The sequence below is a fragment of the Misgurnus anguillicaudatus genome, chromosome 10 (assembly GCF_027580225.2).
Source record: "Misgurnus anguillicaudatus chromosome 10, ASM2758022v2, whole genome shotgun sequence".
Classification (NCBI taxonomy): domain Eukaryota; kingdom Metazoa; phylum Chordata; class Actinopteri; order Cypriniformes; family Cobitidae; genus Misgurnus; species Misgurnus anguillicaudatus.
Window position 1 is genome coordinate 2,083,881 of NC_073346.2, and position 17,056 is coordinate 2,100,936.

The 17,056-nt window shown below is 36.4% G+C and overlaps 3 protein-coding genes and 1 long non-coding RNA gene across 7 annotated transcripts; 1 reads left to right on the forward strand and 3 right to left on the reverse strand.

The window, feature by feature from the left end:
• Nucleotides 1-59: 59 nt before the first annotated feature.
• ndufa3 (NADH:ubiquinone oxidoreductase subunit A3) lies at nucleotides 60-1,389 on the reverse strand. 2 transcript variants are annotated; one of them, XM_055211848.1, is made up of 4 exons: nucleotides 1,304-1,389; nucleotides 777-848; nucleotides 602-679; nucleotides 60-242 (listed from the first exon to the last, which is right to left on the reverse strand). In XM_055211848.1, the coding sequence occupies exons 1-4, from the start codon at nucleotides 1,383-1,385 to the stop codon at nucleotides 151-153; spliced, it is 324 nt and encodes a 107-aa protein (XP_055067823.1). In that variant the 5' UTR covers nucleotides 1,386-1,389; the 3' UTR covers nucleotides 60-150. The 2 variants fall into 2 exon arrangements, with proteins under 2 accessions (XP_055067823.1, XP_055067824.1); XM_055211849.2 differs by lacking the exon at nucleotides 1,304-1,389 and adding an exon at nucleotides 1,124-1,157.
• Nucleotides 1,390-1,426: 37 nt separating this feature from the next.
• tfpt (TCF3 (E2A) fusion partner) lies at nucleotides 1,427-8,044 on the forward strand. Of its 3 annotated transcripts, none has more exons than XM_055211846.2 (6): nucleotides 1,427-1,460; nucleotides 1,988-2,222; nucleotides 2,743-2,813; nucleotides 2,918-2,987; nucleotides 7,328-7,471; nucleotides 7,813-8,044. In XM_055211846.2, exons 2-6 carry the CDS (start codon nucleotides 1,998-2,000, stop codon nucleotides 7,885-7,887), a joined length of 585 nt encoding a protein of 194 aa, XP_055067821.1. In that variant the 5' UTR covers nucleotides 1,427-1,460; nucleotides 1,988-1,997; the 3' UTR covers nucleotides 7,888-8,044. The 3 variants fall into 3 exon arrangements, with proteins under 3 accessions (XP_055067821.1, XP_055067820.1, XP_055067819.1); XM_055211845.2 differs by having other exon boundaries at nucleotides 1,437-1,649; nucleotides 1,998-2,222; XM_055211844.2 differs by having other exon boundaries at nucleotides 1,439-1,649.
• A 72-nt stretch (nucleotides 8,045-8,116) lies between these two features.
• mrpl51 (mitochondrial ribosomal protein L51) lies at nucleotides 8,117-10,159 on the reverse strand. Its single transcript, XM_055211847.2, has 4 exons — nucleotides 9,984-10,159; nucleotides 9,754-9,850; nucleotides 8,661-8,768; nucleotides 8,117-8,405 (listed from the first exon to the last, which is right to left on the reverse strand). Exons 2-4 carry the CDS (start codon nucleotides 9,836-9,838, stop codon nucleotides 8,209-8,211), a joined length of 390 nt encoding a protein of 129 aa, XP_055067822.1. The 5' UTR covers nucleotides 9,839-9,850; nucleotides 9,984-10,159; the 3' UTR covers nucleotides 8,117-8,208.
• Nucleotides 10,160-12,060: 1,901 nt separating this feature from the next.
• LOC129449083 (uncharacterized) lies at nucleotides 12,061-16,297 on the reverse strand. Its single transcript, XR_008645970.2, has 4 exons — nucleotides 16,145-16,297; nucleotides 13,852-14,096; nucleotides 13,498-13,651; nucleotides 12,061-12,171 (listed from the first exon to the last, which is right to left on the reverse strand). It is a non-coding gene; the product is annotated as an uncharacterized lncRNA (long non-coding RNA).
• Nucleotides 16,298-17,056: the final 759 nt, after the last annotated feature.

Below are 17,056 nucleotides of genomic sequence, written 5' to 3' on the forward strand. Positions count from 1 at the left end.
GTCTATATTTAGAGAATTGAAAATAAAATGTTACTCAAGAATAGTTTTACACAATATAATTGTTTTAAATAAACAGGTTTTATTAGAAGCAATGTATGTAATGAAACAAGGACAGGTGGGTGTGACTGTACAGGATTCTGAAGGATTTCTTCAAAAGTTTTTCAACCATTCTAAGTTTTTCCCCTGTGGATCACAAGGGTGTGCGGGAACATCCGGCATGTTTCCATCATCCCGCACTGGGACTGAGGAGAGAAACAGTTAACAATAAGATTAACATTACAGATTAAGATTAAACTGACAAGATGGCTTTAAATCACCATTGCAAAATATCTGCTTCGGGAAATGCATCATAGTTGATTTGTTTCAAGATGAACACCAGTAATGTCTTTTTCTAAGGCATGTTTATAAGTGAAGCTTAAAAAACATCTAAATTTAACAAAGGCCATAATGTAGAAAACAGTAAAAAAAATTACATTAGCTGGGTTTTCACAGACTGGGTCACATCAGATATGTATAATAATACAGACATTTTTCAGAAAAAGTGCATGCTCAAAATTTCATAACATTAAATATGTAACATCTACATCTTCTTTTGATATACCTGGATAATTGTAGGGAATTGCTCGGTTCATCATTCCAGTGTACTTTGTAAAAGGGCTCACAAGAGGCACAATGCAAGCTGACAGTAAAAATGTGTGTGTTAAGTTCACAAAGTAGTACTTGTTAAATTAAATGTATATATGTTGATGGTCACCGATCAACTAAATAACACTCACCCAGCAGTCCAAGCCCACATGCTGCTGTCACTACAGGCTCTTTATTCCACGCGTTCTTCAAAAACCTTCCAACTATAAATAAAGAAAAAAAAAATAAAGATAGCTGTTGATGATTGATGCACATCAGATCAATGTGCAGATTTGTCATTACACATCGATATCAAATATAAACATCGATATTTTAAACAATTAATACCAATAAACTTTCTATATAGATAGATATGCAGACAGCACGACATTTATATCATATGTGGAATTTTTACTACACTAGCACTGCCACTGTGTCTTATGTAAATAACAAGTAATCGGAATAAATCATGTACAAAACAAATGAAAGCTAACTTTACTATGAGATCCCAAGGTCATTAGAGTTTCACACGTTTAACATATAATATTTTTCAGTGCACGTTTACTTTACAATATCTGGCGTGGGCTTTTAAAAACTTCTTATCGCAGGATGAAATTAAATCAAACTCGTATGAAGCAAACAGCAAAATTCAAGCAGCTAACACGCTAAATGTACTCACATGCAGCCATGTTCGCTTCTGTAGTCCTTCGCTTCTTGAGAATTATGGGAATTGTAGTTCCACAATGACTTTGATGACGCATTTGCTGTGGATTGGCAAAACTCTAATGACGTATTTAAAAAGCGACTTGTGCTGAAATGTTTTGAGAGCCGAAATGGTGAAAATCTAAACTATATTATAGAAGAAATACATGTATAATTGTATTAATGCGATTATTCCGTGCTTATAAACATAACATTGATTAGGTTATATATTGATTGAACTGATGAAGCGTGAAAGATATATTTTCATTATTTATTCACTATAAACTCTACATCATGTGTGGCCTTTTACAACATAACTAAAGGTAAGTAAACATGAAGGCCATGGAAATATTGAAAATGTGTCTGAATGATGTTGACTTTGTTGATTAATTTCCTGATTTTGGGCTGCAGTATACATTAGTGCATACTATAGTAAACTGTAGTACAAATCTTAGATACTATAGTGTTTTTATACCACAGTAAAGCATAGCTGCAATTTATCAATTCACTGTAGCCACTTACTGCAGAATATTATAGTACACCGTAGCAATTGTGCAGTATATTACAGTTAAGTATAGTATACTATGATTTTCCTGAAGGTTGTACTTTGTATTCATTTACCCATCTTGTGTGTAATAAAAAGTATAATTGAGTTTATCAGTGGGTTTCAGATGATGGAGGATTTCTCAGGCCTTGCGTTACCCCCATTGTTTGGGGGTCACATCCTGGAGGCTGAGCTGGAGACAGGTGGGGTGGAGCTTGGCCCCAGTGGCAGTGAGCTCCTGGATAATGATGGGGCCCCACCCGGCTCCGGACAGGATGGGGAGGAAGAGAGGAAAGAGCTTGACAAAAAAAAGTATCAGGTTCTCAGTAAAAGATGCAAGGAGATTGAACAGGTGAGCTGTTTTGCCCAGTTCAACTGATCATTTGTACAAAAGAGATAATATGAGCGCAAATATGAAGATTATTTTGGTAAAAGGTTTCTAGTTCTTAAAAAACAGATCACCCAAAATGATGATGATGGTGCGTGTGTGTAAAGATTAATTGATGATGGGCCGTTAAATTATTTGAAAATAATGCGCACCTAACGTGGTAATTCGGCACAACGTGTAGTGGGAATAATTCAAATGAGTATTCATTGTTCTGCTTATACCATGGTTACCACAGACATTGCTAAGACATTGTTCTGGTGGTTATTTTAAGACACTTGACAGGTCAGGTGTGGGTTTATTGAAAAATAACACATACCTGTGGAACGTTTTTCAACCAGAATAAAGCATTCAACAGCCCCGAGATATAAATGATTATGTTCTATTCTTTTCTATACACTGAAAGTGTTAACAAGATAAACAAAGTCCAAACAAGAGAAAAAATATGGGTTATTTATGACAGAAATTCATTTAAATCTTTTATCAGGTGAATGAGAAGATTTTGGGTCGTCTTCATCAAGTCCAAAGACTGACACGGCGACTGAGGAAAGAAAGGAGGTATATTTAGATTTGATGCAAAATTCACTCTCATTCAGTTGATGCTTTAACAGCAATCATTAGTCTCAAGTTGTAGAAAAGTAAGAGGAGCATGTGTGTTTAAGGTTTCTTCTGAAGACTCTGGATTCATATGGAGATGATTACAGGACAGCACAGCTCACCTTCCCGATAGAGGTGACATAGACATTTTTCTTAAGCTTTGTTCACACTACATCAACTTCTCGTGTGTGTGTGTTTTTTTTTTTCAAATCTGATCTGTAGGACTGTTTGCAAGTCATTAAATTGGATCCATTTGTCCAGACAGTGTAGTCAATATCTGTGGTCAGTTATGACAAATGACTTAAAGCGATACTTCAGCCAAATATCAACATTGCTCCATGACTTACTCACCCTCAAGCAATCCGATATACATATATCCAGCATCTTTCAGAGACGAACACATTTGGAGTTATTTTAGTGGTTGTCCTTGCTTTTCCAGGCTTACGGCGGTGGAAAACAGGGATCGGGGAGCAACTTTTGACTTTGAAGCCCTTTATCAACCCCTGGAGCTGTGTGGCTCACCTCTGTGAAGAATGAATGAGTTTTCTACCGTTGTAAAGCTTGAAAGAACAGGGACATTTACTAAAATGGCTCAAAATTTCTGAAAGATAATGGACATATCGTTAGCCTCATAGCATAATTGCCTAAGTCATATTTCAATGTTTTTGGAAAACATGGAAAAACACAATATTTAGAAATCACATTGTATGCTAAGGCAGATAGGGTCTTTGGAGTCTAATAAGTGTTGTGCTTGGCTAAGGACATAGGCAGAAAGGCAGGATGATGCAGCAGTGGAAGGACAGTAAAAGTAGGCAGAAAAAATGTGGCCAAAAAATGACTTTATGCTTGAGGGTGAGTATATTATGGGGTAATTTTGATTTGTCTGGAGTATCGCTTGTAAGGGGAAAATAAAATATATTCATCCGTTTGGCCCAACGACGGTAACCAAACATCATGGCGGAAAGGATCGTCGCGCATTCGGTCTTTTCCAGTGCTTGTAGATGACGTTTTAACATTATGCAACTTAATATCTGACTCCAAAGATATGAAACGTATTGTAATATGAATCAAATTGATGTAGTTTTGGAATTTGGATAAACGTTTGATCATTCTATTTACTCATGTTAACATTGAACTCATTCATTCAATTACCAATATCACCCGTTGTGCGGGTTCTGAAACATAAACTCAACCACACCAGAGGTTCTGACTTATATAGCCCACGTATAGTAATTACAAATATACACAACTTAGTTATGGTTAAATAATTAAACTCAACCATACCAGAGGTTCTGACTTACAGTATTGTTCAAAATAATAGCAGTACAATGTGACTAACCAGAATAATCAAGGTTTTTAGTATATTTTTTTATTGCTATGTGGCAAACAAGTTACCAGTAGGTTCAGTAGATTCTCAGAAAACAAACAAGACCCAGCATTCATGATATGCACGCTCTTAAGGCTGTGCAATTGGGCAATTAGTTGAATTAGTTGAAAGGGGTGTGTTCAAAAAAATAGCAGTGTGGCATTCAATCACTGAGGTCATCAATTTTGTGAAGAAACAGGTGTGAATCAGGTGGCCCCTATTTAAGGATGAAGCCAACACTTGTTGAACATGCATTTGAAAGCTGAGGAAAATGGGTCGTTCAAGACATTGTTCTGAAGAACAGCGTACTTTGATTAAAAAGTTGATTGGAGAGGGGAAAACCTTTAAAGAGGTGCAAAAAATGATAGGCTGTTCAGCTAAAATGATCTCCAATGCCTTAAAATGGAGAGCAAAACCAGAGAGACGTGGAAGAAAACGGAAGACAACCATCAAAATGGATAGAAGAATAACCAGAATGGCAAAGGCTCAGCCAATGATCACCTCCAGGATGATCAAAGACAGTCTGGAGTTACCTGTAAGTACTGTGACAGTTAGAAGACGTCTATGTGAAGCTAATCTATTTTCAAGAATCCCCCGCAAAGTCCCTCTGTTAAAAAAAGGCATGTGCAGAAGAGGTTACAATTTGCCAAAGAACACATCAACTGGCCTAAAGAGAAATGGAGGAACATTTTGTGGACTGATGAGAGTAAAATTGTTCTTTTTGGGTCCAAGGGCCACAGGCAGTTTGTGAGACGACCCCCAAACTCTGAATTCAAGCCACAGTACACAGTGAAGACAGTGAAGCATGGAGGTGCAAGCATCATGATATGGGCATGTTTCTCCTACTATGGTGTTGGGCCTATTTATCGCATACCAGGGATCATGGATCAGTTTGCATATGTTAAAATACTTGAAGAGGTCATGTTGCCCTATGCTGAAGAGGACATGCCCTTGAAATGGTTGTTTCAACAAGACAATGACCCAAAACACACTAGTAAACGGGCAAAGTCTTGGTTCCAAACCAACAAAATTAATGTTATGGAGTGACAAGCCCAATCTCCAGACCTTAATCCAATTGAGAACTTGTGAGGTGATATCAAAAATGCTGTTTCTGAAGCAAAACCAAGAAATGTGAATGAATTGTGGAATGTTGTTAAAGAATCATGGAGTGGAATAACAGCTGAGAGGTGCCACAAGTTGGTTGACTTCATGCCACACAGATGTCAAGCAGTTTTAAAAAACTGTGGTCATACAACTAAATATTAGTTTAGTGATTCACAGGATTGCTAAATCCCAGAAAAAAAATGTTTGTACAAAATAGTTTTGAGTTTGTACAGTCAAAGGTAGACAAAAAGTTTTTTTGAACACACCCCTTTCAACTAATTGCCCAATTGCACAGCCTTAAGAGCGTGCATATCATGAATGCTGGGTCTTGTTTGTTTTCTGAGAATCTACTGAACCTACTGGTAACTTGTTTGCCACGTAGCAATAAAAAATATACTAAAAACCTTGATTATTCTGGTTAGTCACATTGTACTGCTATTATTTTGAACAATACTGTATATAGCCCTGGTATAATTATCACAATTATACACAACTTAGTTAGGTTGAAGCAACTGCCCCATGCTGGCATCTGGTTACAGATTCCTCAAAGTAAAATGAAATACATGATGCTATATCAAGGATACAGCATCATGGGGGTGCATTTCTAGATATCGAAAGTCCCACCTGAATCTTCTACACATCTCCTTAAATAACCAGAGAACAACGCATATAGGAATTTGGTACTGATTGGTTGTTGTAAAACAAAGGGCTGTCCTTAATTTGTATACAGTGGGTGATTGGTTTATGCTTAGAATGGGAGGTGTCTATCAACATTGAATGAAGTTTCACCTATACTTTAACATTGAATTCTGTTGTTATATGAGTGGGTCGCCGTGATTTCACCAACTAAGATGTGATCCTGGATCAACGTTTAAATCAAAGATACCCCGACTTACCCTTAACTCAAACCCTAACCATTTTTAAACCCTCAAATTAGTGTGAAATAATAGTTTAAGGGGTATTTTTTAAAAGCCCCTAACCCAATCCTAAACCTAAATCTCACATACACACTAATCCTAATCCTGCAATCTGATTGGTTAATGAAAATGTTGATCCAGGATCACATCCTACTTGGTGAAATCACGTTCACCTATATGAGTGAGACCATTGTAACCCCTTGTAATGAGATATATCAATAGAAAACAAAAAAAGATCAGTTTTAGATTCTTTGTGCATGTAGAATGTGGCATTTCATATACAGTTTGCTTTGAGAGAACGAGAATACAAATGTATGACACCCTAAGGTGTGTGGGCTCACATGGCGAACTCATGCTGTGTCCTTTGGGGAGGGGCTATCTTTATTCAGGAAATTGTCTTACACGCTTTAAAGGTCAGCTTAAGGCCAAAAGATATACTGTTTAATACAAACAACTCAATATTTCACCTCTTCACATGCGGTCATGTGATCTTGTGATGTTATAGTCACATAACATCATCAGCACTGATCTGAGGTGCATCTTTCTCCAGTGTGTCATTCAGTTGGCTCCGTGTCTCTTCTGAATGGAAAAAGCATCACAATAGCTTTTCACTTTATGATCATGGGCATGCAGTTTGGACCTTTTTTGGCATGATTTCATGTTTACGTTTATGGGGAGAATTCAGCTATTTTTAGAATTTTTTTTATTATGATTATTTAATGTTGTGTTTTTTTTACATTTTGTCACTGATGTGGTCTATGACCTGCCTGGATTATATGAATTTGTGTATAATGACTTTCTTTTTTAACCAAACACAGTCAAGAGTTAAATTAAATAAAAAGCCTTGCTCTTTTCTGCTTTTTAGTGGCATTGCATAGTGGAGCCCCAATTTTAAAGCCCAAAGAGCACATTAATTTATCTTAATAATCCATACAGTTATTAAATGTCTTCAGAGGTGAAGCAAAGGGGTTTGTAACATTAGGTCAGTGTAGCATGGGCTAATTTTTGTTTTGGGGTGAACTATTCCTTGATCAGGTTATTTCTTATTTCATCAGCATATACAGTAACATGCTCCTTGCGTTCAACAGGATGAAGGAAAAGCTGGTTTAGATTCTGCTCTTGGTGGCGATGACGATAGCTCCTCCCCTACATTCAGCACCCACCAATCAGCAGGTGTAACCAAGAAAAAGAGGCACCGGCTTCCAAAAGACAAAGAGAGAGATACACTTCAGGTATAAAGGAGTGTAGTGCATGAATGTTTTAACTTTAGATGGGTATTATTTCATCTGTCAGAACATTACAGCTGTATGTTAAATCAGTTCCTGTCGGGTGATTATGTAATTAATTTATCATTGCCTAGTGGTTAAACACTAAGGAGCGACTTCCCGAACAGGGTCAGTCTCAAAATGCACACAAGTAATGTTTTTAGTAAGGCATGTTTGTTAAAATAAGTTATATTTCCTTATTAAACTAAGGCCTAGTCCTGGCTTAAGATAATCCCTCTCCGGGAAACCACCCCTTAATGAAGAACAGTTTGCATGTTTGTGATTATATTTGTTTTTATTTTTCACAGACTGAATCTGAGCATCCCATGATGACTGATGGTCAGTTCACAGGCTTCCCCAGTCCCAGTTCTCTCTCTCACTGATCTCAGAGCAGTTTTGCACTATGTTATTATACCACATCGGTCTGCTATGCTGCCTACCTTAAAAAAAAATCATTGTTCTCTTTTTTGAGTGTTTGTATGTTTGGGAAAAGTTGTTTTTATTTTAGGCAGAATTTTTTTAATAAATGTTTTAAAGGTAAACCTGTAATTAAGCATTTGAGTTTAATCTTGGTTTGAGAAAATCCTGGGTACCCGTGTACAGTAAATGCAATTGTTTTTAACAGAAAAGGTTGATTTATTTCACACGAGTACAAATAAAGGAAACATAAACAGATTAAAGGGCCATTTTCACAAGTGTTCAGTCTATCTGTGTTTGCCGTATCTGTTGAAACGGCGGTAGAGGAAGCGAATCCTCTTCTCCAGGTTGTGCCGATCCTCCGTCATCATACGATCTCCAACCATCCGCTTCTTTCTGATGAGACGCTGAAGTTCATTTCCCTGGAAACCTTTGAGCCATACAGGACCTTTGATCAAGTCTTTTGGATGGGCTCTAAAGTCACCTGCATTCAAAGATGAAAAATCAAACACTGAACGGTTTTAGTTTGCTGCATGAACATGCCAGCCTAAGCAACATGACCAATATTGCAATGATTTTAATGTGCTTTTTATTTTGCCATTTCTTAAAGACTGCCTTATGAGCACTTGCTGTTTTCAAGATTCATCAGTACAAGATGTAAACAAAAAGCAAAGCAGTTCACATTTAGATGGAAATAGTTTTATGCATGCCAAAAAAAACGCAACAGTAATACACTTACCCAATATCCCAATGTTGTCATAGACTCCAAACATGCTCCTCTTCTCGGTCCATCGGTCCACCTCTTTTAGTTTGGGAATAGCATGCATTCGGATTCTAGCACAACTGCCTGTATAATGAAGTAATACAGAACATTAAACTTAAAATACATTCAAACTATATAAAAACTAACCGAACAAGCATGGTGAGATTCACTATGATAATACGTATAATGAAAGCATTAGCAAACATAAAGGTCAAAAATACATGTCATAGATTTTTGGCGTTTGCATAATTCAAAGTGGGTTCAGATCTCCAATAGGCACAGAAAACCCTTGACATTTTTAAATGATAGAGAGAAACATTGCTTTTGTGTGGACCAAAACCTGCAAGAAGTCTTGAACCGGCGATCGGTCCAGCATGGGAGTCGGGCAATATACCAGTATGATCACCGGTATTGGGTTGCACCATGATATGGATTTTGCAATACCGTTGATACCGTTACACATTAATAAATTCTATTTTTTTGCAATTAAATTGTTTGTTCAATTTGGTACTCCTTGCAACTTCTAACACTTAACAGGGTTCATACATTCACAAACCACTGCCATCTATCTCTTATGTTTACTACAATGTGATTCAAAAATGCGTTTCTCATATGGTAATACCAAAATACCAGCTGGAAAGTTGAAAATACCTTGATATGAATGCACAAGTACATCCACTTTTAAAACAATTTGTACAAACAGCAGCACAACACCATAATTTACCCTTAAAAAATTGTAACTTGCTCAAAATCTAAGATCATCCATTAAAGATAAATATTAGTGCCATATGAATGACAAGTCATTGTGTCATTGTTTACACAGCAAAGAGTCAAAATGCTTTATCGTGTTGTCTAACAGTACTGCACACAGATACAGCAGCCAGTTATCAATATTTCCTAATATAAACTATGACTGTACATTATCAATCGCATGAATGCATGCATCAAAACAATTAGCAACTTATTCAAAAGTATTAGAAGTAGCTTTTATGATGTCCACAGATGACTATATCTACAAAATGTCGAAATTGCAAAAGTAATGCTGGTTTGAAAATGTTCACCCACACACCTGTACTGAAGTGTCTCGTGCACATCAGCATTGATGATTGACAGAAGGTCAACGCGTCCCTCAACAGTCCTCCAAACACAGACATGCTTACAGATTCCTACAAAAACAATCACAAAGTAGATTTATATTTCTGGTGATAAATTACTTTTAATATTGACCTTCTAGAGAACAATGTCATAAGAAACATGCGCATGCCTCACTGGATTCTGTTTATGAAATAATGTGTTTACCTCTCAAACTATATCACTGACGAAAATAAATTAAGAATTGAGGAAAAGTGATCTTATATCATTTAAAACTTCAATTGTCCTTTAAGTCCCTCAATTATGCATAACGATGTGAATGCAACGTTAGGAATCCATGCGTACATACTGGGTGAGCTCAGCCACCACTAAAATAAAACTTCTCACCTTTTCAAAATAAAAGTCCAAATTATTATTACAAATAAGTTTGTTCTTTCAAGCTAAAAGTCACACTTCATTTTTAGGGGACGCACTTCTACAACGATACGTGAGTAATTTCCTGGACTTTATATATTTGGCATTGGATAATTATATTATTTCATTTAAATACTTTATCTATTTAACATTTGACAAACCAACTTTTATAATTATCATTAGGTCTGGCATTTTAGTTTCCAAATTTGCACATATTTTATAACACTGTTTCATTTTGCATTACAAAATATCTGTAATGTGTAATTTATTATGGCAGTGTATAATTATGATTAAAGACATATACATGCGTGTTAAATTAAAATGATTAAAATATTCATCACATAATTAATTTCATTTATGCATTACACTAAACAATGCTGAAAGCACTCATTATGATCATGGTTGTGTGATCACCTGGAAAAGTGTAATGAGATCCATTCATGTGGTTTTTAGTTTCACTAGGCACTAAAGTTAACAAAGACTCACTGAAGCGAAAACAAAACACAGAATATACTAAGAGACACTTCATTTAATTTCATCACATCACATTACTCAAATTGTTTCTCAATAAGGACACACATCATGTAAAAACTCAACAAAATCCTTAAAAATTCATTTATTTGTGCTTAAATTTCCTTTTTGTAAACAGACCTCACTGGAATGCCACACAGACCACGCATACGTGTTTTCCGACTGAGTTTCAAAAAGAAATGTAAGAATTTCCACGATTACAAGTTTAAAATGTTTAGGGTGTTTGACATGTCACTGTGTTTAAACAGTATAGCCAGAAAACTACAACACAAAGGTCATGGGTTCAATCTCACACTGTTCAAAAAGTCCATGTTGCACTTAAAACTTTCAAGTTTAATCAACTTGAATCTACAATTCACTTCAAATCTCTTGACCAGTAAAGGAGTTGCTATAAATTATTAAAAAAAAATTAAGCTTAAGTTCTTATGTTTCAAATTAATTTTTATAATTTATAGCAACTCCGTCCATACTAGTCAAGACAGTTGAAATTAATTGTAATTTCAAGTTGATTAAACTTGAATTTTATAGTGCATGGAACTCATAGTGCTAAAAAATTGTATAGTAAATGCACTGTAAGTCACTTTGGACAAAAACATCTGCCAAATTCATAAATGTAATTACAGATAAAAAATGCATAATTTGGTAATGGTAAAATTGATAATAATAGTAATGATGCTTTAAAACGATGAATGTGAAAAACTGAATTGAATAAACAGACTGCTTCATTCTGATACGGTCTCATTGCCTCAGTTAATGTGTCCAGAGATCAACATTTAGCTTCTTATCCTCCCTCCACTTGTTCTTCCTGGTAAGTGGATGCAGAGATGGCGCTGTATGGATCCAGAACCATCTGAGCACAACGCACCACTGTAGCCAACAGAAACAAACAGAGAAGAATCAAGAAGAAGAGCGCAAAGCCTAAATCTACATCAATGTCCAGTCGAGACACAGGGAGAGGCAGGTCCATATTTATCCAAAATGTTTGCCAGACGGAACAGAGGAATGTGAAGATAGTGGACCCATCTGTGGAAAACTGGATCCTCCCAAAAAGCTTATTTTTTTCTCGTTTTCTCCTCTTCAGTGTTTTTCCTGGTGGCAAAAGCAACACAAGTCAGTCGTTGCTAAAGCAGTTCAAGTTCCAAATACAAGCTGATCATCGTGTCCATATCAGATGAGTCTAAGATTCCAGTACAATAAAGAAAGCGAAGCAGACAAATGAAAGTATATTGGAGATTTTTTGTAATTTTTATTAAAACTGACTTGTAAATTGTAAGGTATTGACCTCACAGTGGCATTAACAGTCAATTAGTTAGAAATAAATACATTTAAAAGAAATACCTTTCTGTTGATAGTGTTGATTCTGTCAGTCTCTCACCCTGCTGTCTCTGGTCACCCTTCACTGAGGTATACATGTCCTCTTATCTCAGGTATTAGCATGTCTTGCTTTGGCCTAAGAGACATACACACCAACACTTGGCACTTGTGTCCTACATGAATTGTTAAACAGGAGATTGGTAACAATCAGTCCTTATATGGGATTAAAACGCCCCCTCAGGCCGGCTCAGAAACACTATAGTCCAGCAGGCACTTCAGGAGTCAAGGCATGTGTTACCTGTCACAGGTGAGGATGGAGTGAAGTATAAGTGACATATCCCAGACAGCGAGAAATTATAGACTAGATTAGGAGGTGAAAAAACAATCATGAAACAAATGAAAGCTGTGATATGAAACACCCAAGTCATATTTCCCCCTGAAATCAAAAGAAAGAAATTTGTTTTATATTCACTTTAATGTACAGATTAAGCAAATTTCAGATATAAAATATTTATCTTGCCATATTCAAAGATTTTTCATTACAATTTAATCCCAGGTTTTGGAGACTGGGTAGGCCTCTCTAGGACCTTCTTGAGCACACTTGTGCTCCTTTGTTGCCTTGGCTGTGTGTTTTTGGGTCATTGTCATGCTATCCACGACCCATTTTTTGATGCCCTGGCTGAGAGAATGAGGTTCTCACCCACATTTTTTATAGTTCATGACGTGTCTATTGTCCAGTTGATGTGATGTAGTTGTCCTGTTTACTTAGTAGAACAACACCTACAAATATAATGTTTCCACCACCATGTTTGATGGTGCTCTTTGCATCATAGGCAGCTTACCTCCTCCTTCTCCAAACACGGTGAGTTGAGTTGCTGCCAAAGAGCTCATCTGACCACAACACTTTCACTCAGTTCTCCTCAGAATCATTCAGATGTTAATTGGCAAACTGTAGATGGGCCTGTACATGTGCTTTCTTGAGCAGGGGGTACCTTGTGGGCATTGCAGGATAACAGTCCTTCACGGCGTAGTGTGTTTTCTTGGTGACTATATGGTTCCAGCTGCCTTGAGATAATTGACAAGATCCACCCGTCTGATTCCTTACTGTTCTCATGAACATTAAAACTTTTGAGATCTTGCATGGAGCCCCATGCCAAGGGAGATTGATGGCTATTTTGTGTTAGTGTTTTAAATAACGTTTTTCCCTTCCTCCCGCTGAATCGCTACACCTTCATATATCATATCTAACGCACATCAACTATTACACTGAGCTAATGTAACTAAATGTAAAATTAATGTATACAATGTTTACTACAGGCAAAGGCGTAGCTTGACATTTGAGCTGGAACCACTGGTGGTAAATGCTGCTCCTCAAAACTCTGCTTCAGCACTTGAGAGGTCAAAAAGAGTCAAAGACTCAGAGCAACACATGAACGCATTGGAGCAGAAGGAGAAAGCCTACCAAGATGCATCTCCATTGTGCATTGAAACATCGTCTCCTTTGCCAACACCAGTTGCTCCACATACATCAGCAGCTGAGAGGGTCAAATCCTTTCATTCATCTGTGTCTGGACCGATGGGGATACATGTTGCTCCAATACACTCAGCTTCATCACCTAAGATGAGGCGTTCAGAAGAGCAACACATAAACATACTGGAACCAATTGAAGAGATTAAGATGCCGTGTCTAGATGAAACAAAGCATGAAGGTAAACTGGAAACATAAAGAGGCAGACTCACATCCAAACACACCATGAGGGTAAGACTTTACATCACAAAATTCAACTCCATTGTGTGTTGAGGTAAAAAACCTTACCTTAACTCTCTTTGTCTTTTCATTCTTTAATCCACTGCTAGTTAGATCTGCTCTCCGTAGATGTTGTCTATTTACTGAGGTGATAACAACTACCTCAGTCCACAACTCACTGACATCCTAATGGACATTGAATATGATGACAGTGAGTATGTTAAGGATGATGATGCGCAGTTCATCATCTCTCCCAAAGACGTGGGACCATTTGTTGGATGGAGAAAACTGAAGAGATGCTGGAGACAGAGAGCCTGAGTGAAACGGCACACACAAATAGACATATCATGGTCCTCAATCTAAAAACAGTGGTACTAAACTGTCTGTGGTGTTTATAAGACAAAAGTGTCATCATGAGAGTATAAATATGAAAAGAGTTCATGAAGAGTTTTAAATTGTATACAGAGTCTTCGTGTGTACAAATATAATCACTTTAATAATTAGTTATATAACAATAAAAAGAAAGTGTTCAGATGAAATGCAGAGCGAGTAAATGTAAATATTTGTGTGTTTAGTTGCCGGCTGTGTGGTGTTGGCCTCAACTACGAGGCCTAGAACAAAATATGATCAAATATATTACAGACATGAATTCAGTAATGTACACTGAAAGGATTTCCATCAAAACATCAATGCCACGTACGAATGTAAAATTCTTACAAACACAGTGTTATGTTTATTCTGAACTCGTGCGATTCCGTTTCACATTTTGAATGTAGGCCTAACTTTACGGTCTTGTTTTATCTTGCCTGTCAATGTTTTATTCATCAACTGAACAAAATGCTCTAAAAATGATGATGTTACCATATCGTCATTGTTATAAATGAGGTGTTGATTTCTGTATTATCTTATGTTAATGCAGGGGTTTTCAAACTGGGGACCGGGGCCCCCAGGGGGGCCGCGAGATGGTGCCAGGGGGGGCCCAGTTTTATGACATTTTATAAAATACATTAATTTATCATGAATTCTGTGTAATTAAACCTAAAAAAATAAGACTACTAACCAAAAGCACTACTTTTTTGTATAATTTAATATCTGTTTTAGTAAAATGTTGAATTTAGAACAGTTTTTTGTCACAAATTTTCTTTGGGGGGCCGCGAAGGAATGCACCATACACAAGGGGGGCCGCACACTGAAAAAGTTTGGGAACCACTGTGTTAATGCTTTACAGGTTTTGATAAATACTTAGGATAACCAAAAGTGACCCCTAGGGGGGCTTGTATGCATTTCAAGGTTTTTAAACCTGTGTAGGACTTGGGACAGCATCGTGGGCAGGGGCGTAGCACAAGGTCCCGGCCCCTATCAGTGTTGGGTAAGTTACTCAAAAAAAGTAATTAATTACTAGTTACTAATTACATCTTCAATCATGTAATTAGATTACTTTACAAATTACTCTCTCCAAAAAGTATTATAATACTTATTACTAATTACTTTCTAAATCCTATTTAGTACATGATACAAGGATAGGCTTGAAATGGCTCGAAAAAATAATATATAAAAGTACATCAATTATTCTGGTCCCAGTTTAGGGTCCCATTCTCTAACTTTTAACTACTTTTTCCTCAATATACTCCAACTACTGCTTATTAATACTAAAGAAGTTGTTAATTTTAAGTATTGGTAGAAATGGGGAGGGTTAAGGATGTAGAATAAGGTTTTGCAGAATCAGGCATTAATATGTGCTATTAAGTATTAATAAACAGCCATCATCTCATTAATATTAATGCTAATAATCAACCAGTTTATGTGAGAATTGTAAACTAAAACCATGTTAAATCCAATATATTATACATAATTGTTTTACATTTCATACAAAGTATTTAGTTACATCAGAAGTAACTGTAATTAGATTACAATAAAAACAAGAGTAATCCCTTACTTTACTTTTTCAAGGGAAAAGTAATTAAATTACAGTAACTAATTACTTAGTAACTAGTTACACCCAACACTGGCCCCTATGCATCAGTCCTAATGGGCCCCCCATTTTTCCATTTTAGTTTTCTAATCACTACATGAACAAACTGTATGATAACCAAACAAGACTTAGATTTAGTTATATTTTATTTTGCTGAATGAACATTACATTACATTTTTTACATTACGTTACTTAGAACATTTATTTTTATGATGCTTTATTACTTCAAATCTTAAATATGTCATTTTAGTTGGTGTTACCAATCTTTCAGTCAAAATGGCTAAACATGGTTTGCTTTAATTTTGAACTATATTAGCTCACCTTGTCTCAAATCCAAAGTGTTTCAAACGGTTTAACACTATAGATTTTGTGTTGTAATTTGGTGCTCACCTTTCTTTCAAAAGAAGTCAGTCACAAATCGTTTCCCCTCATTTAGTCTTTCCTTTCTTTTTGGTGGCCTGATTTAGCTTTCTTTGAGAAAGAAATTTCAACGCACCGCAGAAGTTTGCGCTCCACCACTAAAATAAACAAAATGCGCGTGCAGATGGACTAAACCATTTGGCGCATTAGAAAGGGGTGGGACCGTGAGACTTTAGACAGTTTTAACTTTAAACAGTTATTCAGCCAATACACTAACTTTACATTTCATCTGATATTCATTATGAAATTTAATTAGGAAATGAAAAAATCCATGAAAAAAAGTTTTCAAGGGCCCTCTCTCTCCTTGGGGCCCTGGTAATCAGACTGATCGTGGGTCACATGATGTAAATGTAGTTCAATAGACCCTTTTACAGCCCACGTAATCAAACAGCCTGCGCGTGCATTTAGGAAGTGGTGTTATTCCCTATTGGTTCTAACGTGTTAGCAACTCAGAAAGTTTGTTTAATGTTTGTGTCGTTTTTATTTAAAAATAGATTTGATTCCTGTGAATAAAGTCTGACACTATGGCATCTTTAGCCACACTAGCGCTACACATTGTGGTTGCGGGCGGGGCTTTATCAGTGTGACATCACATTAACAAGAAAATCAAAACAACATGTCTAATCAGACTGCTTTGGTTTAATGGGAATTTAAAAGAAGATTGTAGGATGGTTGTGTTCACACACTGCTAACACACATTTATGTCCAAACACCTTGTAAAAGTGGATTTTGGATATGTGCCTTTTAACTTTCAAAATGTCAAATAACAATAAATCATACATTATAAGCTTGATAAAGGCCCATCAGTCTCAAGAACGTGTACTAAAACCACAAACTGAAAGCAAGCATGATGCAAGGTTGTCATTTCTCCTACAAAAAAAG